General features: G+C 31.2%; 1 protein-coding gene across 2 annotated transcripts in view; it reads right to left on the reverse strand.

Moving 5' to 3' along the window:
* The window catches only part of LOC127736030 (transient receptor potential cation channel subfamily M member 3-like), a 140,295-nt gene that overhangs the window by 25,456 nt on the left and 90,582 nt on the right, over positions 1–24,257 (reverse strand). For both annotated transcript variants that reach the window (XM_052246527.1, XM_052246528.1), the window contains exons 10-21: positions 23,967–24,036; positions 20,864–20,964; positions 18,684–18,818; positions 17,166–17,216; positions 16,666–16,797; positions 16,128–16,142; positions 10,752–10,928; positions 10,038–10,135; positions 9,488–9,716; positions 8,771–8,932; positions 6,326–6,553; positions 5,756–5,884 (exon numbers count right to left, since the gene is read on the reverse strand). In XM_052246527.1, the coding sequence (XP_052102487.1) occupies positions 5,756–5,884; positions 6,326–6,553; positions 8,771–8,932; positions 9,488–9,716; positions 10,038–10,135; positions 10,752–10,928; positions 16,128–16,142; positions 16,666–16,797; positions 17,166–17,216; positions 18,684–18,818; positions 20,864–20,964; positions 23,967–24,036 (1,527 nt within the window). The remainder of the gene's footprint in view (positions 1–5,755; positions 5,885–6,325; positions 6,554–8,770; positions 8,933–9,487; positions 9,717–10,037; positions 10,136–10,751; positions 10,929–16,127; positions 16,143–16,665; positions 16,798–17,165; positions 17,217–18,683; positions 18,819–20,863; positions 20,965–23,966; positions 24,037–24,257) is intronic.

A 24,257-nucleotide genomic window follows, 5' to 3' on the forward strand; every position in this document is an offset into this window, starting at 1 on the left:
ATTGATCTGATGGCATTCTGATGGTACAAAAACACTTAACATTCATATACAAACTTAAATGGGTAGATGTTTAAATCAAATAATTAATGGTGTCATCATCAACTCTTTGATCAATACCAGTAAATAAATAACAAGTACAAATCTTTTAAAATGATAATAGTTTTAAAAAGATCATTCTATTTGATTAGATCTTGAAATCTTGAAAGTTGTATTTAAAATTTTAATTTCACTATTGACATAAAACACAAATAAATTAATAAAACCGGATATTGGGACTACATAAATAATCTCAGATGATAACCATGAATTTATTCCAAACGTGCAAATTCTCAGAGACTGTCAAATACAGAACAATACTTGTCTCATCTGTTATTTCATAAATAGGCTAACTTGCACATGGGTAGGCCAAGAGAAAATCAAGCAAACAAACACATTCCTTGTGTGCCTGTCCCAAGCCAAGAGCCTGTATTATATCATATTAGTTTTCATTGGTTCATGTCTGTCATAAATTGTTTGGTTATAAATTAGGACATAAGTTTTCTCAATTGAATGTTTCATATTTTTCATGTCTGGGCTTTTAATAGCAGACTATACAGTATGAGTTTTTCTCATCTTTGAAGGCCGTGCTGTTGTCTTTAATTGCTTACATCCACTTCATTTGAAGTTTGGTGGATAGTTGTCTCATTGGTAATCATACCAGATCTTTATTAAATAATTGACTTATGACTAACACCGTTCTCTGCAATATGCATTTTCAACAGAGTATCACTCTCGGTTTTAAAATTTTTACATTACACACAATTATAGAAATAGTGAAAGGAATTTTTCTACAAAACATCACACCCTGCCAAAAATAGTAAAATCTCTGAATTTGTAATGGCAAAGTGATTTGATAAATTGACGATTTTGCTTAATCTCCATCAAAAAGTATTTCATTCCAATGTATCTGATTGTAGATCAGAATCTGCTCACGTCTATTCACTTTAAGTGTTATGAAAGAACAAGAGATGGCAAACTCAGAAGGTTCAATGTTCTCATTCTAATATACTGTGGATTCATTCATTCATTTCATTGGTACCCATTTTCATCGATTGCTCCTAAGAGCCTGATTCACTCACTTGTCAAAATTTTGCTGTTTATAGTTTCTACCTAACTTTTTAACTTTTCCAGATAGTAGGCAAAAACTGGAACTAATTCATTTAAGGCCACTGTCATCAAATGATTTCTGTTATTTTTGAATGTTTGTAGATCTTGTACTGCTGATAATTTTTGCTGTTCACAGTTTCCATCTATCATTGTTTTCGAGATAATAGTCAAATGGCTTTCAACTCGCTGACAAAATAGGCCATGCTGACTTATTTATAGATCTTATTAAGATGATCAATATTTCTATTAAAAGTTTCTCTCTATCTATTATATTTCATCAAGATAATAACCAAAATCTGCAAAATTTGCTAAAAATGGACAGTTCAGTGGCAAATAACTTGCAAATTGGTTGTCCAATTATTCTGATCATTTTTACACTACATCAGTTTCACTCTAACAGCTTCAGTTTTGGAAATATATGCCAACTACAAGAAGATTGTGTTCATGGGATATAAATGCCATGGCTTGTAAATATATGCTAAATTCAGCAATTTTTACATTTAAAAAGGGACATAACTCAAGAATGGAAAAAGTGATGCCACCAAAGATCGAACTTGATCTTGGTGGTAACAAGTATTGTGTATAATATTCATAACATTTAGATGAAGCAAACTAAAGTAAGAGAACGGAAACCAATTTCGGGACGTATAGACAGACAGACGTACAAGGGTACACCTTAGTGCCCCATAGCCTAGTGTATAAAAGTTGAATAATATAAAAATGGGTTGTCAGATTCTCCTAAAAATTCTATAGGAGATAACCCTAACCCTGCCAATTATTTTTACCTGTGTCTGATTTGTTCCAATTGCTTACTGTTTTGAAAGATAGGCCATACAACTGCAAAATTTGCCAAAAAAAAAGACATTTCAGGGACAAATTGGGTCAAAAATAGGTTGGTTGATAAAAAAAAACGACTTCTCTGGATCCCCAGTGATGGCAATAGCTAACATTGCCTTTTAGGCCAGTGAACTAAAAATGGTATGTTTGTGTATGTCTTAATTAGTGGTTGTTTTTAAGAAAAAAAAAAATAAAATACAAAATCATCATTATCCGAAAGTACAAGAAAAAATTCTTTCGAAGGATGTAAGAACACTTCACTTCAATATGATGAAACTATACATATAAACAACAGTCGAAATACTGACAATTCATGGAAAGGTTTCTTAATGAAGCACAAGTATGGGTTATCAATGATTTACAATATCGGTAATAACTACTTCTTCCTACTAGAACAGCATAAACAAACTTTTTATTGAGTAGGATAATTCTGCTCTGCTTACATATGCAAGTTTACTTCCAATGATTTATGAGTATAAAGGATTGTCATATCCTCTCAGGATGATATAAATAGAAATAGTCTCACTGGAGCAATTATGCTTGATCCAAGGATTTGTATAGTAAGACAAATCCTTGCTTGATGATCTAACATAGTGAAAGAGAAGTGCATAAAGGAATGACATTAAAGTTTATATTTTCTTTAAACATCTTACCACAAACCTTTATTGTCTCTTCATGCTATCAACAATTGATACAATAATATCACTGTTTGCAATAATAATGGTTAGTAGTCAGCATATTACAATAACAGAGCAGACACACTAAAGGACTTACTAAACTTGCTTTACTGATAATGAAAAAATTTAGGTCTTAAGTCTTTGAGATCAATGCGTTACTACAGGTATCAGAAATAGTTAACATTGATCAATGATCCATAATCAGATGGATAGATATGAGGGAAAAGATAGCCATTGTTTCCATTCATATAAGTATTCTTTCAAAAAATAAATAAATAAATTGCACATGCATTTGCTATCCTATTCAATCTAAATATATATATTTTTTAAACTGTAAGAAATAATACAATAAATGGGGAATGTGTCCATGGGACACAGATGATGCCCCTGCTTGCATATCATATAAAGTTATAAAGGGGCATAACTGAAGAACAGTAAAAGTGACGCTACCCAAATTTGTACTTGATCTGAGTTTTGTGGTAATAAGTATTGTGTATAAGTCTCATAACATTTGGTAGAGGCTAACTTAAGTTAGAGAACAGAAACGAAAAATTCAGCAATTTTTCCATTTGTAAACAGGCATAACTCTAGAACGGTAAAAGTGACACAACCAAAATTCAAACTTCATCTGTATTTTGTGGTAATTAGCATTGTGTATCAGTTTCATAACATTTGGTTGAGACAAACTAGAGTTAGAGAACGGAAACCAATTTCGGGACGGACGGACGGCCCTACGGACAGAAGGACGGACGTACAGACGGACAAGGGTAAAACTTAATGCCCCCTCTGCTACGGCGGGGGCATAAAAATTGTCAACCTGCTTAATACATTATATATAATACAGATGAACAATATTATTCTTGTGTTCTACATTTATCTCATACTTGGAAATTCAAATATAATCATTTTATGAGTATTCCTTTTGAATGTTCTTGTCAATTTGACATACTCAGTGTCAAGCATACATTTTTATCCTTTATAATCACTGGTCAATCTGTTCTTTTTTTGGCTTTAGGGGTATATGATCAAAAGTGTTACAAGTCTGCTTTATTTTAAATGGTCAAAGTTCCATAACCTCCTCCAAAAATTAAGAAATTTAAATGACGGTAGAGTATGTGGTCAAGCAAGTATGATGACAAATAAATTCTACTAAGTATGAAAGCTTTTGGGAAAACAGTCTCCAAGTTCGAAGTATTAGTGTGGTTGGTACAAACATAAAAACTAAGACCTGAGGCACATGAGGCAGGGGTAATAAAATTTATCTTTAACCATGATGATATTCAGGACGAGAAAAATAACTTTAACACAATTTTATAGGTTTGGAAAGTGGGTCTTAAAGATGAAAGACAATGAATTCTCATAATAAATGAGAAACTGGACTAAATTACACACTAAATGTTGATCATCAACCATGAAATAAGGTCAAGTTAAGGTGACTCCTGTCAAATGGATATGTACACATTAAAACATTTCTATATACCCGACATACTTGACTTAAAATTGACTTTAGCATATTGTTTAACTATGAAAATGATGGATGACTAATTAAAGTTTAGTGGCAAATCAAATGCACATTCAAGAGAAAAACATGTTTAATCTAATATGAATATTAACCCTTCTTTGTACTAGACTGACACGCTGAGCCAGATTTTTAACGTGGTAATTCACAAGGTAACAGTCCACAAGGAGACATATCATCCTACCTTGACATGTTATTCTGACTTCAAACCGACCAAGTCAATTATTAATGAAAGTGAAATAGTGAAATGATAATTTGCTTTTAGCAGCCAGTTTAGTTCAATTTTGTCAAAATAAGCTAAGAAACATTGCTGATGAATTATTAACTAGCAAGTGAATAATTTGACTACATTGAATCCATATTCATGTGACCTTCAAATCAACCCCTTAGTTAAAGATGGGTTATTCATAAACTAGGCATTTTCAGCTATTAAAAGGAAAAGAATGTAAACATTGAAAGTGAAACAAGGGTAAACTATTTGGTTGACTGATTCAATCCACGAAAACTCATTCTTATACAGGTAAAAACAATGATTGACATATTTTTTAACCTATAATATGAAATCAAACAGACTTAGAAAAATCCCATTGCATGTGTTTGCTATCTATTTATATCTATAATTATGTCTATATTGGGTTATATGACCGTCCGCAGTGTTCAGAGGTCACCTTGATGGCTAATTAGATGGCGTCTAGACTAAAATACATACGAAATGCTGATACATATTATCCAGTGCATGCATCGTTAATTGTTTATTCAGACTTTTTATAATTTGGATATGATTTAGTATGTTATAAATCAAATATGAGAATTTGAGTCAAATCGGTGAATGTGAATTTGAGAGCTAATGCCCTTTAAATTATTCATTGTTTGTTGAAAAAAAATAAAAGTTATGGAAGGGCAAATTGATGGATGCCTACTGTTATTAGTTGTTGGGTTGCCGTTTCATTGATGTACATCCCATTTAATTTATGATGACAGATATGAAGTGAGAATGATAGCTCAGACTTACCCTTTTGAAGGTGATTTGAAAATTTCTTATTAAAGAAAATGATATATATTATGGCTTTAATTATATGTATTTGTAGACCTACAGTATCTATACATAGCTTTCATTGTCCTGGACAGGTTGAAACAGTATTTTTCAAATGTAGACAGTTAAAGATCATGAACCATTTTTATGGCTTCAAGAACCGGACAATTGATTTCTAGACATTTTCATTTCATCAGATAATATTGAATATTACATTTTATATTTACAATTACAACATTGAATAAAGTATGGGGTACTAAAAAATACTTCTCATCAGAAAGGTCTAACAAGTACCTATACACCTGCATTCCACCTATCTGCCATAATTATTTTTAGTAGATATATTGTGACCATATCTTTCCTATTATGACCCTTCTAAAAATCAGTTTTCTTTATAAAAAAATCTATAAACAACCACAAAGTCACATGAGTTATGTACCATCCCATGTAAACATATTCTTCTTGAACATTACACACAGGATTCTGCACACAAACCTTGATGTTCAGCAGAAAAAGAAAGATAACTCTATAGTAATTACAAACCTGTCTAAATTTCTCAAATGCCAGGGTTAAAACATAACACATCATGAAATATTCCTGCCAATTTGGTAGTGGGTAAGTCCTCACTAATACTGTGTACATATAGGAAAGAAGGAAAAACACATAAAGTATCTGAAATAGAACACAAAAAACATTTTAAAGATCTCATGTCAATGTTATCTAAACTCAATAAATGTACTTCATTACAAAAAGTGTTAAAAGCCGACTTTAAAAAAATTTTACGTTACTGAAATGTTTCAACAAAATAGAATGCTTTTTTCTTGAAGGAGACTACCCCAACCCTATTTTTCAAAGTATGTAGTTCTTCTTTGTCAAATAGATGTAAAAAAAATGACATGATTGCCCCATCAAAAATAATCTGGAGATGAATACAGCTAACAAACAACATTGGGTAATGCTATATTAAATGTATAGTTTTACAGATTTGCTTTCAAAGATCTTACATGTAGTACTTACAAACTAATGAAGTATACAAAATACAAATAAATTTCATATCTTACAGAATAAGCTAATAGGGAATGATATTTCCAGAGGGACTAAATTAACACTTACAGTATAGAACCAGAACTTCGTTATAGGTGCATTGTAAAATTCATAAATTTTCTTCCCAAGTCGAAGGGTACTTTTCTTTTTCCTGAGAACAAAACGAGAGTATTCTAAATTATTGCTATTATCGGTCATCTGAGAGTTTTGTCGAGACAGATTCCCATTGGCTGGTTTGTCTTGTGTCTTTGCAATGGACTCTTTACTGGACCCGATATTCATATCATCCGAAAACATCTAAAAATAGAAAGACATCAAAATAATTTAAATAGTAATCATAGGACATCTCCTTACTTTTATATCAAATAAACCATCAATATGAATAAAAGAAAAAAAACAAGCAATATGTCAATGAGACACCAACCCAACAAAAAAATTAACCATAAGACATCTATAGGACAACATCAACAATAGAAAGGTGTCTATACAAAATATCAAGCTCTTAATCAACCAGAATCTATAAAAGCTGTGACTATAGTAAACAAATACTATCAGAGAATAGCCATCAACACAATAGTCTCTAAATCCAAAAAAATATGCCATTATTACAAAAGAATAATTCATACACAAACATTCAATTCCTTTACTTAATTTCTAAAACACGACCAAATTGGAGGTTATAATTTATAATACACCTCTATACAGGTCAATATACAGGATGAATTCTATATCATAATTCTATCATTACTCTAAAACTAGGTCACTAGTACTTTAATATTGGCAAACTTCCTTGCGAAGACACTATTACAATTATATTATATTATATGATAAAAGTCTGTAAAGATACTTTTTAGGTAAAAGGGAAACAATTAACACTAGCATAATGGGACAGTTAATCTCAACAAGGAAAATGCAAAATCATACAATGGTTTACATTCATATTTCATTTCCCCCACAAACCAATTGATTTAACAAGAGGTGAAAATGTCCCCAGAAAAAACCCTGTAAATATAAAAGGGATAAGGTCCAATATAATCACACTTCATAAACATCTAGAGACAATATGTAAATAGTTTAGATAGAGTATGGATTTAAAACATATAATTCAATAAAGGTGATATTTATATCTCTTAACATGCTACTTCATTTTAAATACATGTCCAAATAAACAGGAGATGATTATAATTAACTTAGCCTATTACAGACATTTACAATGATATTTTTCTAATTTTACCAGAATCACATATAAGGATTTTTCATTGTCAACCCTGTATTTCAATATGATGAATATCCCTCTTGAGATGTTTTGATAAGTTTGTGACATATTCCATGAGAAAAATGTAAAAGGTCCATGCTCAGCCTATTTAATACATGTACATGCTGAACTACTTACATCCCAGCTCTACAAAGTGAAGGCTTATATTATTGGATTCTACGCTCTACAAAGTGAAGGCTTATATTGTCAGATTCTACGCTCTACAAAGTGAAGGCTTATATTGTCAGATTCTATGCTCTACAAAGTGAAGGCTTATATTGTCAGATTCTACGCTCTACAAAGTGAAGGCTTATATTATCGGATTCTACGCTCTACAAAGTGAAGGCTTATATTGTCAGATTCTACGCTCTACAAAGTGAAGGCTCATATTGTCAGATTCTATGCTCTACAAAGTGAAGGCTTATATTGTCAGATTCTACGCTCTACAAAGTGAAGGCTTATATTGTCAGATTCTATGCTCTACAAAGTGAAGGCTTATATTGTCAGATTCTACGCTCTACAAAGTGAAGGCTTATATTGTCAGATTCTAAGCTCTACAAAGTAAAGGCTTATATTGTCAGATTCTACGCTCTACAAAGTGAAGGCTTATACTGTCAGATTCTACGCTCTACAAAGTGAAGGCTTATATTGTCAGATTCTACGCTCTACAAAGTGAAGGCTTATATTGTCAGATTCTACGCTCTACAAAGTGAAGGCTTATATTGTCAGATTCTACGCTCTACAAATTGAAGGCTTATATTGTCAGATTCTACGCTCTACAAAGTGAAGGCTTATATTGTCAGATTCTACGCTCTACAAAGTAAAGGCTTACATTGCCAGATTCTCAGGTGGTCAAACACACACACAAGCAAAAATATCATCCTTGTAGCTTAATCTTTACCAACTTATTTTTATAAACATTTCAGGAATTCTGAAATATGTTATCATTTAATCTTGCCTAAAAATATTTAAAGTGAATTTCGTTAACATTTATGATTTCTATCGGTCAACTTTTTCTTTTTTCTTCATACTTAATCTTCATGTTTTCAGTATTTTATCAAATGATACAGAGCATTACAATAAACTCCTTACTAATCCTCTTACAATGACAAAAATTAAAACTCACTAGTGTAAGTAAGTTCTTTATATAATGAGGAGATGAGAACTCCTCTACCAAATTACCGGTAGGCGACGTGAGTAAAGGTATATTATACTCATGTCTCAAATCCTTTAGATATACGATTAACAGGTTAACTTACATCCTGCTCATCATTGATAGAGAACGACATCTCCGCATCACTGGCTTCCGACTCCAGTTCATCTAAATGTTCTTCCATTGTTTGAGGCATAAGTTGTAGTTCTTCTCTACTCTTGAAATCCAACCATAGAATGGCTGGAGGAAACAGGACACCCATGATCACCTGAAAAATATACAATCATTGTAAACATTTGATTCATTCAGAAAGGAAATGAGTATGTGGATTTAAACCCAATGATGCAAACAACTAAAAAATACCAAATGAGAATGGTTAATGCATTCATTGGATTATTACATTATTATTCTGAAGAAATTCAAGTAATGTATATAAATGCTAAATTGATACATTATATAAAGCTTGGCTAAAAAACACAAAAAATTTATACTTGCTAGAAAAGAAAAATGCAGAAATAAGTTATCACATAACCACTTCTAATATATTCTAAAATATAGTTAATTGTTGCATACATTAAAGCATATAGCTCCCTCCCTAATTGTTGCCTACCTTTAAGCATATAGCTCCCTCCCTAATTGTTGCATACATTTAAGCATATAGCTCCCTCCCTAATTGTTGCATACATTTAAGCATATAGCTCCTTCCCTAATTGTGGCATACCTTTAAGCCCAGCCCCCGTTTTGTGGGAAAAATTTGGTTGATTATTTAGGGAATCACTGAAGCATGAATTAGCTTATAGCTCCTGCCCTAATCTTGGCATACCTTTAAGCTGCTATTCTTCCTCATCTGTAATCCACCCATCCACATTTCGTTAAGAAGCTGTTGACAACATGTATGAGCAATAAAAGCTCGATGGTTGGCAGCCACTGCTAGACTTAGACATGTCTGATCACTGAAGTTCTTCAGTTCATAGGTCAATAATTGCTGAGTATAGTCATCGTCTATCTTGTAGCAATGTTCCAACAGTTCTAGTGATAACTTTCGGAATCCACTATAAAATATTAAGGAACTATGATATAATATGAATAGTAACCCACTTATATTCTTGACTAAATTGGGTGTGACAATATATTTCTTTTTTTACTTTTACCTTCACTACAATAATACAAGTAAATAATGTTTATATAAGAAAGATGGATAATCATATCAGAATTTTGAGATATCCATGGTGTTAAAAAAAGATAGATTAAAACTTTTGCCCTATTTCATCAATCAAAATTATGAATTTCCTTTAAACATGTTCTTAAAAGTATAAAAAAGATCATTTATTGTATTTTTACATTTCTAAATTTCAGTTGCTTGTTTTACTTACTCAGCATATGACGCGAGTTCAGTAGAAATATCTACTTCTAAATCGTCCTGGTCAGCTTCAAGTGCCATGGCTTTGTACAACTTAGCTGCCATCAGAGACTGAAATTGAAAAAATAAATAAATATATCTATAAGTTATATAAATGCCATCACTTACACTGGGAGTCTTTAACAAGATAAATTCAGGATTTTTGAAAGTATCCCTTGTCTGTTAGTTGTTTTAACAGCAAGATTAGCATAACTGTTTTTCTAATAACGTTTCCCAATTTTTTATAAAACTCGATTGATGTTAAAATCAAAAAGAAACAAGAATTACTATTCTTTGTGCACTGAAACTGAACAGCATTTTAGACAAATATGATGCCAAATGATGCCACCTATTCATTGATATAAATAGAGGCAATGACTGATTCTGGACCAATATAAAATAAGGAGATGTGGTATGATTGCCAATGAGACAACTATCCAGCAGAGTTTTAATGATGTGGAAGCAATTCTCTTTATACTGTGACGCCTTCAACAATGAGCAAAACCCATACCAAATATGACAGCTATAATCAGCCCCAACATGACAAAATGTGAAACAGTTCAAACAAGAAACCTATGGTCCTGATTTAAGCTAAAACAACAGAAGAAAACTAACTTTTACAGACAGCTCAAGTTCAACCTACCAAGTTTATTTCTTGCCAATACTATATAAATCTAAGAATACATACTTTTGCCATAGCCTCTTCACCATGCTGCCACATGGACAAAGCCATCTGCTGTCTCTTCATCAGGACTGCCCAGATCATGAGATCATGGAACGGATATGGGAACAATTCCTGTGCTCCCTTTGTATTGATGATAACAGGTAACATTGTTACAAGGTTTCCCATGTTGCCCACGGTACCCTGAAATGAAAATGATAAGGAATATTAATAAAACTTGAGAGTATTGACCCTTGATTCATTTGAACTTTTCTGCTATCAAAGAATGACCTTGTCAAAGGTCAGCAGACAACTAACTGTTGTTGTAGAAAGGTTCTCTTGAACTGCTGTATGATTAATAGTCAAATACCAATTACATTGTAAGACATCATTAGTTAACTGACAAAATATGGAGTACTATTGCAACTTGTTTCATGTTCGATTCAGGGTTAGCAATGGAATTTATCAAGAAGCACTTTTAAAACCTTGGAAAGTATATTATAACAAAGAATACTACTTTTTGTGATATTTTCTGTTTTTCTGTTTATTCTTTTAATATTTTTATAACATCTAGCAACAAAATATAATACATTCTATTGAACATAATATTTGTGCAGCTGAGCTATATTTACTGTAGAAACATTTAATTCTCATGTGATGCTAACAATGCTTCCCTCATTAATAATAATAATTATCATTTATTTAAAGAGGGTAACTGATTTAGCTATAAAACTTTTATATACATTAATGAAATATAAGAAACCAAAAATTACAAAACAATCTAACAAACACACACATAACAAGAATGTGTCCACAGTACATGGATGCCCCACTCACACTATCATTTTCTATGTTCAGTGGACCGTGAAATTGGGGTCAAAACTCTAATTTTGCATTAAAATTAGAAAGATCATATCATAGGGAAAATATGTATACTAAGTTTCAAGTTGATTGGACTTCAACTTCATCAAAAACTACCTTGACCAAAAATTTTAACCTGAAGTGGGACAGACGAACGATCGAACGGACAAACGAACAAACTAATGAACAAACAGACAAACAGACCAGAAAACATAATGCCCCTACTACTATCCTAGGTGGGGCATAAAAATGATCAAATGAGAAGTTGTAATGAATATATAGGTACCATTTTTAATAAAATGCTTCGCTGGGGCGCAGCTTGATACGACCGCAGAGGTCGAATCCTGAACAGTTGGGGCAAATATGGACACAACATTCAAGCTTGATACAGCTCTGAATTTGGATTGTGATTAAATATTTGACACAGCATAGGTTTCTGACACAGAAAGAATGTGGTCTAAGAACTTGAATTTTTTTAATTTACCTATTATGGTCCAATGTCCAAAATCAAAATACATGGTTAGATTCAGCATATCAAAGAACCCCATATATTCAATTTTTGTTAAAATCAAACAAAGTTTAATTTTGGACCCCAACTTGGACAAACTTGAAAACTGGGCCCATAATCGAAAAACTAAACACATGTTTAGATTCAGCATATCAAAGAACCCCAAGAATTCAATTTTTGCTAAAATCAAACTAAGTTTAATTTTGGACCCTTTGGACCTTAATGTAGACCAATTTAAAAAACGGGACTTAAAATTAAAAATCTAAATACACGGTTAGATTTGGAATATCAAAGAACCCCAATAATTCAATTTTTGATGAAATCAAACAAAGTTTAATTTTGGACCCTTTTGACCTCAATATGAACCAATTTGATAGTGGGGCCCACAAATAAAAAATCTAAATTCATGTTTAGATTCAGCATATCAAAGAACCCCATATATTCAATTTTTGTTGAAATCAAACAAAGTTTAAATACTGGACCCCAACTTGGACCAACTTGAAAACTGGGCCCATAATCAAAAATCTAAACACATGTTTAGATTCAGCATATCAAAGAACCTCATATATTCAATTTTTGTTGAAATCAAACAAAGTTTAATTTTGGACCCCAATTTGGACCAACTTGAAAACTGGGCCCATAATCAAAAATCTAAATACATGCTTAGATTCAGCATATCAAAGAACCCCATATATTCAATTTTTGTTGAAATCAAACAAAGTTTAAATACTGGACCCTATCTTGGACCAACTTGAAAACTGGGCCCATAATCAAAAATCTAAACACATGTTTAGATTCAGCATATCAAAGAACCCCAAGAATTCAATTTTTGTTAAAATCAAACTAAGTTTAATTTTGGACCCTTTGGACCTCAATGAAGACCAATTTAAAAAACAGGAGCCAAATTAAAAATCTAAAAACATGGTTAGATTTGGCATATCAAAGAACCCCAATAATTCTATTTTTGATGAAATCAAACAAAGTTTAATTTTGGACCCTTTTGACCTCAATATGAACCAATTTGAAAGCGGGGCCTACAAATAGAAAATCTAAATACATGGTTAGATTCAGCATATCAAAGAACCTCATATATTCAATTTTTGTTGAAATCAAACAAAGTTTAATTTTGGACCCCAATTTGGACCAACTTGAAAACTGGGCCCATAATTTAAAATCTAAATACATGTTTAGATTCAGCATATCAAAGAACCCCATATATTCAATTTTTGTTGAAATCAAACAAAGTTTAAATACTGGACCCTATCTTGGACCAACTTGAAAACTGGGCCCATAATCAAAAATCTAAACACATGTTTAGATTCAGCATATCAAAGAACCCCAAGAATTCAATTTTTGTTAAAATCAAACTAAGTTTAATTTTGGACCCTTTGGACCTTAATGTAGAACAATTTAAAAAACAGGACCCAAAATTAAAAATCTAAATACACGGTTAGATTTGGAATATCAAAGAACCCCAATAATTCAATTTTTGATGAAATCAAACAAAAGTTTAATTTTGGACCCTTTTGACCTCAATATGAACCAATTTGATAACGGGGTCCACAAATAAAAAATCTAAATACATGGTTAGATTCAGCATATCAAAGAACCCCATATATTCAATTTTTGTTGAAATCAAACAAAGTTTAATTTTGGACCCCAATTTGGACCAACTTGAAAACTGGGCCAAAATTCAAAAATCTAAATACATGTTTAGATTCAGCATATCAAAGAACCTCATATATTCAATTTTTGCTAAAATCAAACAAAGTTTAATTTTGGACCCTTTGGACCTTAATGTAGACCAATTTGAAAACTGGACCCAAAATTAAAAATCTAAATACACTGTTAGATTCGGTATAACAAATAAATAAATGTGATCAAAGATTTTACAAATCTAATGCGCCATACTGTGCAATTAAAGACTTCTTGAATTTTTCAATATTTGAAATTTGAAAAAAAAATAATTTTTGAAGAATAATTCTTTTTAATTTCTGAAATCTGAAATGAGAAAAAATTGACTCCCCACAATTTCTTTTTATCCCCCCCCCCTTTTTTCCCCCAAAAAATTCTTTCCCTCAAGATATGGTCATAATCTCAATTCAAATTTCCAATGGAGTTGGCAACCACAATTACCCATTTAAATTTACCATAGTGCTAACTTAATCTATTTTATAATAGAATTTAAAATATAGTGTCAAATCTTTCATATGGATTTATTTGTAAAAAAAAAAGATGCAACATTTGCAGATATTTTTACTGGTCTTCCTTTATAAATATGCATTTCTTTAAACATAATTTAAAAGCAGTGTAAGGGAAGTAACCAAAACGTTGTATTTGGATTACCTCCCTTACACTGTTTTAAATTATCTTTATTGTTCATTAACCATTACTTTATACATAATTTAAAAGTAGTGTAAGGGAGATAATTTCAATGATGTATTTGATTTATCTCCCTTACACTGCTTTAAATTATGTTTTGTACTAAAGTATTTGTCCATTAACCAGCACAACCCTGTTTTTCACCCTTTTTTGCCCCTAATTCCTAAACGGTTTGAGCCATAACCCCCCAAAGCAAATCCTAACCATCCCTTTGTGGTATGGAAACTTGTAGTATAATTTCAGAGAGATCCATACACCGTTCCACATTTATTGTCTGGAAACTAGAAAATGCTTATTTTTGGCCCCTTTTTGGCCCCTAATTCCTTAACTGTTCGTACCATAACCCCCAAAATCAATCCCAACCTTCCTTTTGTGGTATTTAACCTAATGGTCAAATTTCAAAAAGATCCATTCACTTAAACTAAAGTTAGAGTGCGAAAACCAATGTGTCTTCGGACGACGACGCCGGACGACGACGACGACGCCAACGTCATACCAATATACGACCACAAAATTTTTTTGCGGTCGTATAAAAACAGGTAAAAATGATGAATTCAAACCTAACTGGCATTAATCAAATTACCTCAACAATATTCAAAATTTATGTGTGCGACAAATATGCATATATATAAGAAATTCTATTAATGATTCTATGAAAAGACTTAACTGAATATTTTCATGCTGTTTGCTTTGTCTAAAATATTATCTTCTGAACAATTTAACACATTACAGTGTTAAGAAAACAAACATACAATTTTTTTGTCTGAAATAAATCATTGTGTACATGACACAAAACAGGATAAAAAATACTCTGTAAGCCTTATTTCTAGGGTAACTAAAATACTCTGTAAGCCTTGTTTCTAGGTATCTGAACCAATAACTTTCATATTCTAAGATGATCTACAATTATTTCATATTTTGTACTCAGATGAAGAATAATGAGAAGAGTTAGAAAATTTCATTATAAAAGCAGTATATAAATCAATGCAAAATATGTAAATGATATTTTGTTTTCAATATATTTTATATTTTTCCATCTGTAATCTTTTTATCTCATAATTTTAGTGAGCAAAAACAGAACAATTTTAAATAACAAAAGCAGAATTACATTACAAAAATGTATCAAACAAAAAGAGTTCAATCAATGAATTCTGTTATGCATTTTAGAACTATTAGTTGAAATAAACTTTTTCATGTTGAAACAAGTCATGAAATGACAAATAATTTAACTTTACATGCAATAAGTCCACTTGTGTTGGAACAGGATAATATGCATGATAGAAGTGTATGTAAAGTATGCTTAAAAGCCTGTATCTGTCAGCTATGCAAACTTATTTCGAAAAATGAGCCCATTTTCTCAATAACATCTTATTTGATGAAAAAATGGCATTTCTAAAGAACATTTCTGATAGCTATTTCAAAAGAGTTAGTTGAAAACACACCCAACTTTTTTCAGTTATGCATAGTGTTATGAAGGCTGAATCAAGCATGTTTTGTCAGCTTTATATGCAAGCAATTTGCTCAAGTCTGAGCTACTTTGAAAGTTATACAAGAAGAATTTTTCCACAGAACAAAAATGTTTTAGCATCTATTCAAGAATTAGTTGAAAATATACATAGCTCTCTCAGCTATGCCCTTGACACTCTACTTACAGCTATTGATGGAAGCTGAAATATTTACTTAACATTCATTAAATATTCTACATATATCAACTTTTAACTTAAACAGTATGATCTCCTACACCTAAATAATTACCATACAATTAACAACTGCTTATGAGCTGTAGAAGTCCAATGTACAGACTTATTCTCACTACAAATGTTAATAAAGAAAAATAGTGTTGAACTATATTTATAATGTGAACGTAAATTCAGAATATTTCAACAAAATATGGATTTACCCACTCCAAACAACACTATCAAGAGGGGCGATAGGAGGGAGTGTCATCCTGAACTCTCAGAAAAAAGAAAAAGGAATCCTGTATTCCCCCCCACAAAAAAGTCCTTCCACCCTCTATCAAAATAAATCATACTCTCCCTTTTTTTCAGGAAGCCTCTTAATATTTTTTCCAAACAAATTTGAAAATTTTTACCTAGAAACCAGTCTACTAAAAAGTCTCCCCACTGTGAGAATTAATAATTGAAGATTATTTTAAATAAACTAAGATCTATAATCTGTCTGTAACCTTACATTTCTTTTAATAGCATTATATTTCTGTCTAAATCTCTTCCTACAATATGTGGATCTGAAGGCTCCATCCATCAAATGGTTTATAACTAAACCAATATCTAACAGAGTGTAGTGATAATTGGAGGGTACATGCTACAAAATAAAACAACACAAATGTCAAATGGTCTTCTTAACATATGTTTTTTTTTTTATTATTTGGATTAATTAGACAAGGAATACAGATGATTAATTATATGCAAATAGCCTCTTGACATGAGAAATTAATTTTCTGTGGTTAAAACTTCAAGTTATAGGGATTGCATATATTTCCAACACAAATAATTTATTTTTTTATTTTTATAACGCATAACAACTCAAGAAATTCATATATTGATTCAAATGTTGAATTGAATTGTTGTCAATTCTGCTGTTCAAAAATTCTGTTGTCCATTTTAAAGTTTATTGTACTAGCTTGAATATAACACTAAAATTTTGAATATTTACTTTGTAGATAAACTCACCTTTTTAATATCTCTGACTAGATATCGAAGTGTGTTTGATGGACCTTGTCTCTGTAAAGTATTAAACAGTCAAAAATTATTTCCTAAACATAAATTGGAATTAACGCCATGTTTATACAGATAATGTGTCAGCAAGTATAGGTCACAATACAGCCTTCAACAATGAGCAAAACCCATACTGCATAGCAGAAATACAGGCTCCTTACTTGGGACAGGCTGATACAGAATGTGGCAGGGTTAAACATGAAGGTATTTCCCTATATTTACATCTACATTTGTAATTTAAGCATGTTTTAATTATACATGTTACATTATTTGTATACAAATTTTTTAATGTAATTAACAATAACAACACAGGTTCTCTTTCTTGAAAGTGCTCATAATGTTTATTGTGTTCTCAGCTGTTTTATATAAGTTAACTATATATTATTATATTATCATAAATATCATGTTGCTTACACATGATAATGTTGTAATTTAAATATGCCATTGTGCTTATTGCAGTAAACGTCTTTATTTATCTTATGTTCTATAAAACATACAAAGCAGAAAGTATACGGTTTGGTACTCATTTGGCCCTGTAAATTAGCCAAAAATAAAATAATTGGCCAATACAATTATTTCTTAGACTTTTTACATGCTAAATGTAGGTCTTAAATGAAAATATTAGGTTACTCATGATGATGCAATTTGATTGTGATGTCATAGAAGTGACCTTGTAGTGACAATTTTGGCAAAAATTAGGCTATTTTCATGAACATTTCAGCTTAATTAGTTCCACCAAAACAGTTTTTGTTTTGTTTTATTAAAGTACATATATTCAACATTTAATTCTTAAAATTTGGAAAAATTTCAAATACAATTTATCTAAGGGGCAATTTGATTCCAAATCATACCTTGTCCATTTGGTTTTACCATAAAAATATATAATTAATAACTCAAATTATCTTCAAACAGATTTGACTGCATGGCAGATCTAGAATTTGTTTACAGGGTACAACTTTAAAACTTCCAGACAAAATATATCAAACCCTTCCTTAACATAGGGCCGAGAAATATGTGAAGGAAAACTCTATACTCATTGGGTATTATAAAAATTCAAAGTGACAGCTGTGCAGAGCTGAAAATAGCTTACATAGAAAATTTCAAACATTATTAAGTTCTATACCAAATGTTAAATTATTCCTGAAAACAGAAGCCCAGTTATATGAGACTAAAGTAATAGATGAAAGGATAGGGAATGGACAGATGAATGGATGAACTTCTCACTAGAACATTTTAATTAGTCAAAGTAGGATGATAATAGCTGACTCACAGTCTCATCATAAGCTTAAGAAATAATTCATTGGAACTTGAATTTATATTGATTTCAAGAAAGATTGGTTCTTTATGCCAAATATTTTATCATGAGTGATGTCCTGTCGTCCAGAAATTATTGTTGCAGATCAGACAATAAATATTACATAACCCATCAGATATATTTTATTTTTAATATGCATTTTGAATAATTCCACTTACAGTGTTGTACAGTTCCTCTAACCTAGCTATTGTTAGGAAAGTGTTCATGCTAACTCCATTCTCTAATAACAGCTTAACAAAGTCAACTCTGTCATTAATCAAAGCATCCATCATGGCTTGTTCTAGAGAACCTTCCTACAAAAACAAATGAAAGGTCATTAATAAGAGCATCCATCATGGCTTGTTCTAAAGAACCTTCCTACAAAAACAAATATAAGGTCATTAATTAGAGCATTACTAAGAGCATCCATCATGGCTTGTTCTAGATTAATTAATGGTTGATGGTTGATTTCTTATAATGCCCATAGATAAATACAAGATGAGAACAAAATGACAATTAATTCAATAGGTGGGTTTAGGTTGACCAGGATGAAGGCAAGAAATTTGGATTGCCACTGGAAAATAAAGGCATGTTGGATAGTAGCAGAACTTTTGCCTTCCAACAGACCACCTACAGACATTTAGGCAAGGGTACTTTAATGTGCAGAATGTGTGGCACTCTTCCTACATGAGAAATCAGATTTAACATCCTCATTCTGACCAGACCTTGCTGCTAATCCTGCAAAGTCAAACAGAAACCCCAATTTAGCAAGGATTTTACTGCCTGACCAGAGAAGTTCATAGGTAGCCATATGTCTATACCTCATGCAACTCTTTGGATTGGCTTGTTCCAGATAACCTCCCTACAAACACCGAGTATTGCGCCATTAATGAGAGTCCCCCCCCCTAACTCCCCTTTCCAAAGAACCTTCCCATAATCAAAGTGATTGTAAGTACTGAAGTCATGTTTCAGTGCGAACTAAAGATTAAACATTGCATCATATTAAGCAATGGAAGCAATATATTCACTAAAATAGTTTTCTTGACAAGTATGGTTATACACATACAAATCATATCGTTACTTGAATATCTGAGTATATATTTCAATGATAAAAAAATGTTCACCTCAATGCAATTTGTTTTTTTCCTCTCAAAAGGAGTGATGCGGTCTGGAAAATATAACCACTACGCCAGTCATATTAAGGTTTTGATTGCAATCTTTACGCCCAAAAATAAGAATTAGGTCATAATTTAACAAGGAATTATTTGAATCTAGAATAATTTTGATTTCTGGAAAACTGATAAGAAATATATGATGAAGACAAACCCAACTAAATAGGGAAGGTTAATCATACTTTCACTATTTCAGTATGAACTAACTAACCCCCCTTAGCCATGACTAACCCTCATAAATTTTAGTTAGTTTTCATCATACATTTCTTATCAACTTTCCAGAATTCAAAATTATTCCAATAATTCCTTGTTTAAATCTGAATTTTCATCATGTTAAATGTCCTGACAACCTTCTAAGAAATACAAATATTATGCCATTAATGATAGTATTCATCATGGCTTCTTCCTGAGAACCACATTTTTATATTCACGCAACAAGTATCAAATTCAGATGACCTATAATATATGTCAGTGCTTATACTATTGAGGGAGCGAGATGATAAATTAATGCCAAACAGCCTGAATCTACCAGTTAACAACCACACAATGTTTTTTTTTCAAAGATACTGATGTCAATCAATTATATATTTTGGTTAGGCGCTAGCAAATATTAAATTCTATACTAAAAATATGCATAAAATGACCATTTGTAGTCAATTATGCAAAATATGACATGTTTTATAGTTCACAGTGACATAATAATTAACATCATTGCACTAAAGCCATGATATATATTCATGCTTATTTGAAAATAAAATTACTAATTAATTTGAGATAGCTTTAGAGAATTTTTTATTAGCTGTAATATAAGTGGGCAATGAATGCAGTTACTCTTCTTCTTATTTCAGTTGACCTTCTTACTTGGACATGCCTTCCATTTTTTGACATGATTGCTTAATAAGACACTGATGGTCTATGTAAAGCAGCAAATGTCATGTAAAGAATTGATGAATTTAGACAGGGTTTCAAGTTTTTTTTTTCCTACTCTGGACATTATATTTGTCCAAAATAAAGTAAATGATTAGTTTTGTTGTATTTGAAAAAAAAAAATACTAATCACCATTTTGGTCAGGAAATCTTAAAAGATGTATAAATGACTATTGTACATGATCAAGCTCTTTAATGTATGGAGTACATTTGAAAATTTAACTGAAACTTATGAAAACTTTCTAAACAGCTTAACTCACCGGCCATTCTTGTCCATATACAAATATATGGCTACGTGCAATGTCTACCCGATCCCATGTTAACGCAAGACTTAACTGGTCTGGAGCACTGGCATTTGTTCCTGAAAAAGTAACATTAAAACTTAAAATTTCATATGAAGAACATTCAAAACACAAATAAGTCAACTAGATACACATCTTCCTTTGAAAAGATATGAAAATTTCTGAATTTAAACATCATTTTGAGAACATTACAGACTTGTAAAGAACACCCAACAAATAAAAAAGATCCATATCAATAAATAACCCATAACTTTGACTTTACAAAAAATAACTCATAACTTTGACTTTACAAAAAATTACCCATAACTTAACTTATAATTAACCCAATTAACACAATAATACCAACAAAAATCCCACAAGATTACCAACAAAAATAACCCACAAGTTTAACAACAAATAAACCACAACTGTACCAACAAATAACCAACAAATAACCAACAGCTTTACCAACAAATAACCCACAGTTATACAATGTACCAACAAATAACCCACCACTTTAACTTTACAAATAATTAACCCACAACTTTACCAACAACTATCCCACAATTATACCAACAAATAACCAACAACTTTACCAACAAATAACCCACAACTTTACCAACACATAACCCACAACTTTAACTTTACAAAGAAATATACCACAACTTTACCAATAGTTAACCCACAATTATACCAACAAATAACCCACAACTTTAACTTTACAAATAAATAACCCACAATTATACCAACAAATAACCAACAACTATCCCACAACTTTACCAACACATAACCCACAACTTTAACTTTACATAGAAATGTACCACAACTTTACCAATAGTTAACCCACAATTATACCAACAAATAACCCACAGATTTATCAACAAATAAACCACAACTTTAAAAACAAAAAATAACCCAAAACAAATATCCCAGAACTTTACCAATAAATAATCCACAGCATTTCCAATGAATATCACACAACTTTACCAATAAATATCTCAAAACTTGACCCCAACTTTATTTTTATACAACTGATAGAGCATTGTATAAAAGTGTCCACCTAAAGGAGAAATTGATATTCATCTTTTTCATGATAATAGAAATCTTTCATATGTTTTACTGTTAATATAACTGTTTAGATTGTCTGACTAATTGTTGTTTGCTTAATGTTAAGTGGCAAATATTTCATGCATATTCAGGATGAAAACAAACTGTTCAAATCATTACCCCTACATTAGTTTTCTCTTTTGAATTGTTTTACGTTTATCATGTGAGGGCATTTTGTCCCTTGTTATGCAGTATTGGTTTTGCTTATTGTTGAAGGCTGTACAGTGACCTATACATGCTAACTTCTACATCATTTGGTCTCTAGTGGAGAGTTGTTTCATTGGCAATCATATCACATCTTTTATTCATAAACAACAAATTAAATAAGTAAGTTCTGCAAAAGGCCTAAGGCGTCAACTGTAATGGAGGTGGGTTCCTCTCCAAGAATTTTTTTGAAGTTTTGCAATGAGTAGCTAGAGGGCATGACATTTTCACACTCCAAAATGAGGGGGTTTGAATTAATGTCACCATCCAGGGAAAGCATAAACATTTGTTTTTTACCAATCACTTTCTCAAATTCTCAGTACAAATTGCATACAAACTTCAAAAATTGCTCTTAAGGAAGGATAGCTATACAAGGTTTAGAACGTGACATAATTTCTCCAGATCACCTTACTAACTATTTGTATTAGTGCAATCAAGAACAAACAAGAATTTGGCAGAATAGTTTGCAACATGTATTTAACTTGATAATTAAATTTGAAATGAAACTTTGATTACAACAATTCTACAACTTCTAGTTGCTGTAATCAAATGATGTAATAAGAATTAGAATCCAATATGTCCCTCTGCAGTTGACATTTAGACAGCTATAAAAATATCAATTCATTGATTTATAATTCATCACATTAAATCTATCGCATCAATTATTTATTCACACTCTAGTAGACATTGGCATTTCATCTTAATCAAAATCCAACACAAATCTTCTGTGAATTGAATCTGTCAACTAAATGTGTGCATTTTTGGCGTGCATCATAAAATCTTCACATATTATAGCATAGAATAACAGATAAGTATAAAATATAACACCATTGTAAACAGCAATGCCACTTCCAATTGTTAGGATGCTGACTGAACCAGACATAAACTTTAATTGTACCACTTTATTTCTATAGTGAGAAATAATAAATCTAATAATAGCCTTGGTTCTAAGTGTTCATATCAGGCAAATATAAACATTGTATAAATTATTTTACTATGCAATAGTTCAGAAATATTGGCAATGCATATTTGATGTGATAAAAGCAACAGATTGAAAATTGTTTACTTAGAGACACAAAATTTTACTTTTGGTACTATTACATGTACTTTTATACTCCTAAATTCCCTTACATTAGATATATACGTTTTCTGTGAAGACTGCAAGGAATTAATCTCACAATTTCTTCAACCATCAGACATTTGCTAAATAAGAGTATGCATTTACTTCTGGATTTACAACATTTTATTCTTAAATGGCAGAGCAAATATTTTGCAACTTTGTCATAGGTTTCATATTTTGTTTTAATACTGGGTTGCTATCTCATTGACAACTACCCCATATCCAGCTTATTTATATTTGTCAGACCAGTTTGTTCTAAACTTGATTTTCTGGGTCACACTTCCTGAGAAAACTAGAAAACTGAACTATTTCATCCTATTGTACTGTAGTCCTTTCCTTCAAATCTTGGTAACTTTTCTACATTTAAGGCCAGGTTCTTTGAAAACCTGACAAAAACATTGACAGATACCTTCTTCAGATGGATTTTGACAACACAATCATTTTTTTGTTAAATTAGGTGTGTTTTCTGTGACAATTGAAAGTAATATTTGGAGAAGTAAGTTAGTGAATACCTGAATTTTATATATATTAAATTCAGATTAAATTCAGATCAGAGAAAGGTTGACCAGGTTAAGGGTACTTTATCTACTGTTGTGTTATTGTTAGAACTATCAAATTAAAAAATATATTTAATTTATAAATTATACAAACCTTTAAGTAAAGCTGTTAGAATTGCTAAATCAATATCCTGAGCACCTTCTCCCATTCTAAATATTGTTATCTAAAAAATCAATATTTATGCAATAAATAAACACAGCATTGTATACACAATGCACAATGTAATGAATGCTAACTTTCAATTTAATTTTGTTCTAGCCTTCCCTACTAATTTTAAATGCTTTTTCATATACAATCACACTGTTGTTGAGGGGGGTTTTATCAATTGTACAATTCATAAATATTTATCTGCGTCAGATTTCTCTTTCAAACTATTAATGGCCA

This window comes from Mytilus californianus, unplaced genomic scaffold (assembly GCF_021869535.1).
Source record: "Mytilus californianus isolate M0D057914Y unplaced genomic scaffold, xbMytCali1.0.p SCAF_3, whole genome shotgun sequence".
In the NCBI taxonomy this organism is placed as follows: Eukaryota; Metazoa; Mollusca; class Bivalvia; order Mytilida; family Mytilidae; genus Mytilus; species Mytilus californianus.